The 10,943-nt window shown below is 41.2% G+C and overlaps 1 protein-coding gene across 1 annotated transcript in view; it reads left to right on the top strand.

Moving 5' to 3' along the window:
- LOC120042229 (visual pigment-like receptor peropsin) overlaps nt 1–4,748 on the top strand; it is a 47,241-nt gene extending 42,493 nt beyond the window's left edge. Inside the window, exon 6 of the mRNA XM_038987097.1 lies at nt 4,209–4,748. Within this exon, the coding sequence (XP_038843025.1) occupies nt 4,209–4,748 (540 nt within the window). The remainder of the gene's footprint in view (nt 1–4,208) is intronic.
- The last annotated feature ends 6,195 nt before the right edge of the window (nt 4,749–10,943 follow it).

Genomic DNA, 10,943 nt, shown 5'->3' with positions numbered 1-10,943 from the left:
ACGGGGTACCAGTACTGAGTTGATAACTTGGCTATAAACACGGGGTACCAGTACTGAGTTGATGAGTAATGATAACTTGGCTATAAACACGAGGTACCAGTACCCAGTCCATGTGCAGGGGTACGAGTTAATTAAGGTAGATATGTACATAAAGGTAGGGGGTAAAGTGACCAAGCAGTATGCTAGATAATAAGCAGTAGCAGAAGTCAAAAGAGAAGTGCAAAAGGGGGTCAATGCAGATAGTCCAAGTAGCTATTTGACTAACTATGTATCAGTCTTATGGCTTTGGGGGTAGAAGCTGTTCAGGGTCCTGTTGGTTCCAGACTTGGTGCATCGGTACCGCTTGCCGTGCGGTAGCAGAGAGAACAGTCTATGACTTGGGTGGCTGGAGTTCTTGACAATTTTTAAGGCCTTCCTTTGACACCGCCTGGTATAGTGATGTAATGGGCCATATGCACTACCTGTCACGCCCTGACCTTAGAGAGCCTTTTTATGTCTCTATTTGGTTTGGTCAGGGTGTGATTTGGGTGGGCATTCTATGTTCTATATTTCTTTGTTTTTGGCCTAGTGTGGTTCCCAATCAGAGGCAGCTGTCTATCGTTGTCTCTGATTGGGAACCATACTTAGCCTGTTTGGCGTGCAAGCCCGACGTCGGTACACTTATGACAACAGCCAGCTCAAAGTGCAGGGCGCGAAATTCAAAATATATTTTTTTTAAATATTTAACTTTCACACATTAACAAGTCCAATACAGCATATGAAAGGTACACATCTTGTGAATCAAGCCAACATGTCCGATTTTTAAAATGTTTTACAGGGAAGACACAATATGTAAATCTATTAGCTAACCACGTTAGCAAAAGACACCACTTTTCTTACTCCATCAGTTTTTTACTCCATCAGGTGCTATCACAAATTCGACCAAATAAAGATATAAATAGCCACTAACCAAGAAACAACTTCATCAGATGACAGTCTGATAACATATTTATTGTATAGCATATGTTTTGTTAGAAAAATGTGCATATTTCAGGTATAAATCATAGTTTACATTGCAGCTACAATCAGAAATTGCACCGAAAGCAGACATAATATTTACAGACACCAACGTCAAATACCTAATTACTCATCATAAAACATTTCTGAAAAATACATAGTGTACAGCAATTGAAAGACAGGCATCTTGTGATTCCAGACAATATTTCCGATTTATCAAGTGTTTTACAGCGAAAACACAATAGAGCGTTATATTAGCGTACCACAATAGCCAAAAACACAAGCAATTTCCCATTAGCAAAAGTTAGCGATCGTAACAAACAAGCAAAAGATATATAATTTTTGACTAACCTTGATTTTCTTCATCAGATGACAGTCCTATAACATCAGGTTATACATACACTTATGTTTTGTTCGAAAATGTGCATATTTAGAGCTGAAATCAGTGGTTACACATTGTGCTAACGTAGCATCTTTTTCCCACAACGTCTAAACAGCAACGATATTTTTCTGACACGTTTTCTGACACACATATTCTGACCAAATAGCTATTCATAAACATAAGTAAAAAATACATGTTGTATAGGAAATGATAGATCCATTAGTTCTTAATGAAATCGCAGTGTTAGAATTCTAAAAAAATAACTTCATTACGACATCCAGCTTCGGTATAGCTGAGTACCCCAAAGTTGGGCGCCCACGACTAATTCACATGCACGACAGATATATGAATTAGCATCATAAAATGTTTCTTACTTTTGGTGATCTTCCGTCAGAATGTTGGACAAGGTGTCCTTTGTCAAGAACAGTCGTTGTTTGGATTCAGAACGTTCATTTTCCCTCTCGATTTAGCACGCACACTTGCCAAGTGGCACGGATCTCTCCAACGTCAACAAAGTCAGAGAACGGAACACGGCAAAACTCCCGAAAAAATTTCAATAATCTGATTAAACTATATTGAAAAAACATACTTTACGATGATATGGTCACATGTATCAAATAAAATCTAAACCGGAGATGTTAGTCGTCCATAACGACAGCTAAACAGAAGGCAAATCCATGTCCCCTTTCGCGCGCTCCAGAAACAGGAAATGGACGGTCACGTCATACAAAGAGCTTTAATTCCACCTCAGACCAAGATAAACACGAAATTTCTTCTCTCACCACCTCTTGACAACCAGGGGAAGGTGTATGAAGTGTACGTAGACTCTTACGTATCATGCCCATGTATAGGCAGGAAGTTGAACAGAGCATCGATTTCTGACATTCCACTTCCTGGTCAGGAAATGTGCTGCAGAATGAGTTCTGTTTCACTCAGAGAAATAATTCAAACGGTTTTAGAAACTAGAGAGTGTTTTCTATCCAATAGTAATAATAATATGCATATTGTACGAGCAAGAATTGAGTACGAGGCCGTTTGAAATGGGCACGATTTAACTGGCTACTCAATACTGCCCCTTGCAGCCATAAGAAGTTAAGCAGCCTGTTTTGCCACTTTAGGTTGTGGGATGTTATCTTCGTTTATGCATGTATAGCCTTACGGAGCTTCACGTTCGTTTTTGTCGTTTATTGTTTTGTTGGCGACATTTCAAAATAAAGAAAAATGTACGCTTACAACGCTGCACCTTGGTCCGGTCATTTTCAAGACGACGCTCGTGACACTACCCTCTGTATCATCTTGCTGTCGGATGCCAAGCAGTTGCCATACCATGCGCTGATGCAGCCAGTCAAGATGCTCTCAATGGTGCAGCTGTAGAACTTTTTGAAGATCTGAGGGCCCGTGCCAAATCTTTTCAGCATCATGAGGGGGAAGAGGCATTGTTGTGCCTTTTTCAGGATTGTGTTGATGTATGTGGACCACTTTAACTCATTAGTGATGTGGACATAGACATTGAGGGAGAGGTTGTTGTCCTGGCACCACATTGCCAGATCACTGACCTCCTCCCTATAGGCTGTCTCATCGTCGTCGGTGATCAGGCCTACCACCGTCGTGTTGTCAGCAAACTTAATGATGGTGTTAGAGTCGTGCTCAGCCACGCAGTCATGGGTGAACGGGGAGTATAGGAGTGGACTAAGCATGCACCCTTGAGGGGCCCCAGTTTTGAGGGTCAGCATGGTGGATGTGTTGCTGCCTATCCTCACCGCCTGGGGGCGCCCCGTCAGGAAGTCCAGAATCCAGTTGCAGAGGGCGGTGTTCAGTTAAAGGTTCCTGAGCTTAGTGATGAGCTATGAGGGCTCTAAGCTGTTGAACGCAGAGCTGTAGCCAATGAACAGCATTCTCACATAGGTGTTCCTTTTGTCCAGGTGGGAGAGGGCAGTGTTGAGTGCAATAGAGATTGCGTCATCTGTTGATCTGTTGGGGCGGTATGCAAATTGGAGTGGGTCCAGGGTGTCTGGGATGATGGTGTTGATGTGAGCCATGACCAGCCTTTCAAATACATTTCATGGCTACAGATGTCAGTGCTACGGGACGATAGTCATTTAGACAGGTTAGCTTGGCGTTTTTGGGCACAGGGACTATGGTGGTCTGCTTGAAACATGTTGGTATTACAGACTGAGTCAGGGAGAGGTTGAAAAGGTAAGTGAAGACATTTGCCAGCTGGTCAGCGCATCCTACGAGGCCTTGTGAATGTTAACCTGTTTAAAGGTCTTATTCACATTGGCTACGAAAAATTAGATCACACAGTCGTCTGGAATGGCTGGTGCTCTCATGCATTGTTCAGTGTTGCTTGCCTTCAGGCGAGCATTGATGGCATTTCACTCTTCTGGTAGGCTCGCATCACTGGGCAACTAGCAGCTGCAATTCTCTTTGCAATCCGTGATAGTTTGCAAGCCCTGCCACATCCAACGAGCGTCAGAGCCGGTGTTGTAGGATTCGATCTTAGTCCTTAGTCCTTGCCTGTTTGATGGCTCTTTGGAGGTCGTAGCAGGATTTCTTATAAGCGTCCGGATTAGTGTTCCGCTCCTTGAAAGCGACAGCTCTATCCTTAAATTCAGTGCGGATGTTGCCTGTAATCCATGGCTTCTGTTTGGGATATGTATGTACTGTCACTGTGGGGACGAAGTCGACGATGCATTTATTAACGACGCCGGTGACTGATGTGGTAAACTCATCAATGTTATCGGAGGAATCCCGTAACATATTCCAGTCTGTGCTCGCCAAACAGTCCTGTAGCTTTTTTAACATCTCTTCTCTGTCACTTCTCCTCCAGGTCTCCATAGTGATCTGCACAGCCTTCATCATGGCATGGTCTCCCTATGCCGTGGTCTCCACGTGGTCTGCCTGTGGTTACCACGTCCCCAACATGACTTTCATCTTCACCCGTCTCTTCGCTAAATCCGCCTCCTTCTACAACCCCCTCATCTACTTCGGAATGAGTTCTAAGTTCCGTAAGGAAGTCTTTGTGCTGTTGCCGTGTTACGCTGGCTCCGCCCACAAGGAAGTGGTCCGCCTCAAGAACTTCCAGGAGCTTGACGAGCTGAAGCTGAAAGACCATCCCGAGGCCAAGACCCTTCCTGTGATTTCTGTGACCTCACTTCCTCTGCAGTCAAGAGAGGGGAAATATAGTGAAGAAGAGATGCTGCAGCCAGAGGGTCCCGTGGCTCAGGATTCAGACTCAGGGGTGAATAGTCCATCCCACACCCCACCCACTGTCAGTCAGGAGTCACTCTACTACATTCCCAATGTACCCCTTACCCCCCTACCCAGCATGCACTCTGAGATGCCAGAGTACGAGAATGAAAGACTCTAAAAATCTCTAAATGTGTATCCAAAATGGCACCTTACACTATTAGAAAAAAAGGTGCTATCCATATCCTAAAAGGTTTCTTCGGTTGTACCCCATAGGAGAAACCTATTCCATGTAGAACCCTTTTTCTACCTGAAACCAAAAAGGTTTCTACCTGGAAGAAATAAGCGTTCTCCCATGGGGACAGCCAAAGAACCCTATCGGAACCCTTTTTTCTATACAGTGCATGCGTCCAAAATAGAACCCTATTCTCTACATAGTGCACTACTTTTGACCAGGCCCTATTGGAGTACGTAGGGAATAGTGTGCCACTACAGAGAATAGGGTGTCCCTATATAGGGAATAAGGTGTCACTATATAGGGAATAGTGTGTCACTACAGAGAATAGGGTGTCCCTATATAGGGAATAAGGTGTCACTATATAGGGAATAGTGTGCCACTACAGAGAATAGGGTGTCCCTATATAGGGAATAGTGTGCCACTACAGAGAATAGGGTGTCCCTATATAGGGAATAAGGTGTCACTATATAGGGAATAGGGTGTCACTATATAGGGAATAGGGTGTCACTACAGAGAATAGGGTGTCCCTATATCGGGAATAAGGTGTCACTATATAGGGAATAGGGTGTCACTACAGAGAATAGGGTGTCCCTATATCGGGAATAAGGTGTCACTATATAGGGAATAGGGTGTCACTACAGAGAATAGGGTGTCCCTATATCGGGAATAAGGTGTCACTATATAGGGAATAGGGTGTCACTATATAGGGAATAGGATGTCACTATATAGGGAATAGGGAGTCACTATATAGGGAATAGGGTGCCCCTATATCGGGAATAAGGTGTCACTACACTATATAGGGAATAGGGTGTCACTATATAAGGAATAGGGTGTCACTATGTAGGGTGTCACTATATGGGGAATATGGTGTCAGTATGTAGGGTGTCACTATATGGGGAATATGGTGTCAGTATATAGGGAATAGGGTGTCACTACACTATATAGGGAATAGGATTTCACTATATAGGGAATAGGGTGTCACTATATGGGGAATAGGGTGTCACTATATAGGGAATAGGATGTCACTATATAGGGAATAGGGAGTCACTATATAGGGAATAGGGTGTCACTATATAGGGAATAGGGTGTCACTATATAGGGAATAGGGTGTCACTATATGGGGAATAGGGTGTCACTATATAGGGAATAGGGTGTCACTATATGGGGAATAGGGTGTCACTATATAGGGAATAGGGTGTCACTATATGGGGAATAGGGTGTCACTATATAGGGAATAGGGTGTCACTTTGTCTTTGCTTCCGTTTTTACTTGAAATTTAACCGTTACCTGAATTATTAGAGAACAGTGTTGTACATTGCTATTTTTTATATTTGTTGGGTCATTTATTTATGTTGATGTGTGCTTGTTTGTGTCAATAAAATGTAGTTTTTTTCTCCTGATTCTCAAGAGTGCATTTATTGAAACAGAGTATCAGAGCACGGAGCTGTACTCATAACGTCTCTTCTGTCCTCATGGACTCAGCACTGCCTTGACCAGTGAAACATGGGGTTAACCTCTAACGCCTCACAAACCCGGATCCGGGAGCACCCCCATCAAAAAAGCTGACTAGCATAGCCTAGCCTAAAGCCACAGGGATATCATATAATAAAATGTTCATGAAATCACAAGTCCAAGACACCAAATGAAAGATACACATCTTGTGAATCCAGCCATCATTTCTGATTTTTAAAATGTTTTACAGGGAAGACACAATATGTAAATCTATTAGCTAACCACGTTAGCAAAAGACACCACTTCTTTACTCCACCATTTTTTTACTCCATCAGTAGCTATCACAAATTCGACCAAATAAAGATATAAATAGCCACTAACCAAGAAACAACTTCATCAGATGACAGTCTGATAACATATTTATTGTATAGCATATGTTTTGATAGAAAAATTTGCATATTTCAGGTATAAATCATAGTTTACCATTGCAGCCACTATCACAACTCTCACCAAAGCGACTAGAATAACTACAGAGACCATCGTGTATTAGCTAATTACTCATCATAAAACATTTCTTAAAAATACACAGCGTACAGCAGATGAAAGACACAGATCTTGTGAATCCAGCCAATATTTCAGATTTACAGCGAAAACACAATATAGCGTTATATTAGCTTACCACAATAGCAAACATTACAACAGCACTGATTCAAGGCAAAAATAGCGATAACGTATAAACCACCAAAATATATTAATTTTTTCACTAACCTTCTCAGAATTCTTCAGATGACAGTCCTATAACATCATATTACACAATGCATATAGAGTTTGTTCGAAAATGTGCATATTTAGCGGCACAAATCGTGCTTATACAATGTGATTAGTGTCCAAAACCTCAAGCAATCTGTCCCGGCGCCATCTTGGAGAGGCACCTATTCTAATCGAAAACTATTCATAAACTTGACTAAAAAAATACAGGTTGGACAGCAATTGAAAGACAAATTAGTTCTTAATGCAATCGCTGGGTTACATTTTTAAAATTAACGTTACTTCAAGCATACAGCGTGCGCTAAAGCGAGACGTACCGAAATTCATGGCGGAATTATTATTTGACATTTGTCAACAGAACAACGAATTATCAGCATAAATAGTTCTTACTTTTTTTGATGAACTCTCATCAGAATCTTGGGAAAGGTGTCCTTTGTCCAAAATAATCGTTGCTAGGTTGGAGAACGTCCTCTTCAACGTTGCAATTAGCAGTAAACATTAGCATTTGAGCCAGAGATACCCAACTTCCTACAACGCCACGAAAATAAATACCCGAAAATCGCAATATACTGACATAAACTGATATAATTCGGTTCAAAATAACAAGATTATGATGTCTTTAAAACTTCTTATGGCTGCAAGCCCGACGTCGGTACACTTATGACAACAGCCAGCTCAAGTGCAGGGCACGAAATTCAAAATATATATTTTTAAAATATTTAACTTTCACACATTAACAAGTCCAATACAGCATATGAAAGGTACACATCTTGTGAATTCAGCCAACATGTCCGATTTTTAAAATGTTTTACAGCGAAAACACCACGTATATTTATGTTAACTCACCACCAAATACAAAAAAGGACAGACATTTTTCACAGCACAGGTAGCATGCACAAAGCCAACCTAACTAACCAAGAACCAACCAAACTAACCAACAAACAACTTCATCAGATGACAGTCTTATAACATGTTATTCAATAAATCTATGTTTTGTTCGAAAAATGTGCATATTTCAGGTATAAATCATAGTTTACATTGCAGATACAATCAAAAATTGCACCGAAAGCAGACAGAATAATTACAGACACCAACGCCAAATAACTAAATACTCATCATAAAACATTTCTGAAAAATACATAGTGTACAGCAATTGAAAGACAGGCATCTTGTGATTCCAGACAATATTTCCGATTTATCAAGTGTTTTACAGCGAAAACACAATATAGCGTTATATTAGCTTACCACAATAGCCAAAAACACAAGCAATTTCCCAGTAGCAAAAGTAAGCGATCGTAACAAACAAGCAAAAGATATATAATTTTTGACTAACCTTGATTTTCTTCCTCAGATGACAGTCCTATAACATCAGGTTATACATACACTTATGTTTTGTTCGGAAATGTGCATATTTAGACCTGAAATCAATGGTTACACATTGTGCTAACTTAGCTACTTTTTCCCACTACGTCCGGATTTTTCCTGACACTTTTTCTGACACACATATTCTGACCAAATAGCTATTCATAAACATAACTAAAAAATACATGTTGTATAGGAAATGATAGATCCATTAGTTCTTAATGAAATCGCAGTGTTAGAATTCTAAAAATAACTTCATTACGATATGCAGCTTCGGTATAGCTAGAGTACCCAAACGTTGGGCGCCCACGACTAGTTCACATGTACGACAGATATATGAAATAGCATCATAAAATGTTTCTTACTTTTGCTGATCTTTCATCAGAATGTTGGACAAGGTGTCCTTTGTCCAGAACAATCGTTGTTTGGATTTAGAACGGCAACTTTCCCTCTTCATTTAGCACGCGCACTAGCCAAGTGGCACGGATCTCTCCATCGTCAACAAAGTCAGAGAACGGAACACGGCAAAACTCCCGAAAAAATTTCAATAATCTGATTAAACTATATTGAAAAAACATACTTTACGATGATATGGTCACATGTATCAAATAAAATCAAAGCCGGAGATAGTAGTCGTCCATAACGGCAGCTAAACAGAAGGCAATCCCACTGTCCACCTCGCGCTCCCAAGAGTACCGGAAATGAGGGACACGTCATACAAAGAGCTTGTATTCCAATTCAGACCAAGATAAACACTAAATTTCTTCTCTCACAGCCTCTTGACATCCAGGGGAAGGTCTATGAAGTGCACGTAGACTCTTACGTATCATGCCCATGTATAGGCAGGAAGAAGAACAGAGCCTCGATTTCAGACTTTCCACTTCCTGGTCAGGAAGTTTGTGCCAAATGAGTTCTGTTTGACTCACAGATATAATTCAAACGGTTTTAGAAACTAGAGAGTGTTTTCTATCCAATAGTAATAATAATATGCATATTGTACGAGCAAGAATTGAGTACGAGGCCGTTTGAAATGGGCACCTTTAATCAGAGCTACTCAATACTGCCCCTGCAGCCATAAAAAGTTAAAGCCTATATCGAATAAAAACACAGCCGGAAATGTCTAAGATCTATAACCGATGGTTCTAGTACAATGTGCCAAGGTCCTCAGTGCGTCAGAGCGTAGAGGGAAAAGACCAGACATGTCTTTGCCAAGTGATTTATAACCTTTGAGATCTACGTAGAGACTCCATTTCAAGTCTCCCTATTCGCTAACAACCAGGGGAAGGCGTATGCAGTGCATCTCAACCAATAGAAGACAGGCAGAGTTATACACAGGTCTCAGAGCAGCTTGGAAAATTTGGCATTCTCACATACACATAGGAAAATTGCTCTAAGTCCAGTTCTGTTTCACTCACAGATATAATTCAAACGGTTTTAGAAACTAGAGAGTGTTTTCTATCCAATAGTAATAATAATATGCATATTGTACGAGCAAGAATTGAGTACGAGGCAGTTTAATTTGGGAACGTCATTATTACAAAGTGCTAACAGCACCCCCTATTGACAAGAAGTTTTAAGGTCTCTTCTGTCCTCATGGACTCAGCACTGTCTTGACCAGTGATACATGGGGTTAAGGTCTCTTCTGTCCTCATGGACTCAGCACTGTCTTGACCAGTGATACATGGAGTTAAGAGTGGTGACATATGAGAACACTCAGAAGCTATGAACTGTGACTATAGAGGTAAATGTCTTATTGCAGATGGACAGACAGGACACTATGAACTGTGACTGGAAGTTACATGCCTTATTGCAGATGGACAGGAGGGATTCTGTGTTCCCCTTTGGCCTGTCTCAGAAGCTTCAATGTAAGTATGCTATGCATTATGAATTGGCTGCAGTAATAGTGGGTATTTAGTATCTGTAAGGCTGTAGTGTCAGGGTGTATTTAGTATCTGTAAGGCTGTAGTGTCAGGGGGTATTTAGTATCTGTAAGGCTGTAGTGTCAGGGGGTATTTAGTATCTGTACGACTGTAGTGCCAGGGGGTATTTAGTATCTGTAAGACTGTAGTGTCAGGGGGTATTTAGTATCTGTAAGGCTGTAGTGTCAGGGGGTATTTAGTATCTGTAAGGCTGTAGTGTCAGGGGGTATTTAGTATCTGTAAGGCTGTAGTGTCAGGGGGTATTTAGTATCTGTAAGGCTGTAGTGTCAGGGGGTATTTAGTATCTGTAAGGCTGTAGTGTCAGGGGGTATTTAGTATCTGTAAGGCTGTAGTGTCAGGGGGTATTTAGTATCTGTACGACTGTAGTGTCAGGGGGTATTTAGTATCTGTAAGGCTGTAGTGTCAGGGGGTATTTAGTATCTGTACGACTGTAGTGTCAGGGGGTATTTAGTATCTGTAAGGCTGTAGTGTCAGGGGGTATTTAGTATCTGTAAGGCTGTAGTGTCAGGGGGTATTTAGTATCTGTAAGGCTGTAGTGTCAGAGGGTATTTAATTAAGGATTGACCCTTTTTTTCAATTTTCTCCTAAAATGACATACCAAAATCTAACTGCCTGT

The sequence above is a fragment of the Salvelinus namaycush genome, unplaced genomic scaffold, assembly GCF_016432855.1.
Source record: "Salvelinus namaycush isolate Seneca unplaced genomic scaffold, SaNama_1.0 Scaffold643, whole genome shotgun sequence".
In the NCBI taxonomy this organism is placed as follows: domain Eukaryota; kingdom Metazoa; phylum Chordata; class Actinopteri; order Salmoniformes; family Salmonidae; genus Salvelinus; species Salvelinus namaycush.
Note: the sequence above shows the minus strand (reverse complement) of the source record. Positions and strands in the feature narration are given on the sequence as shown.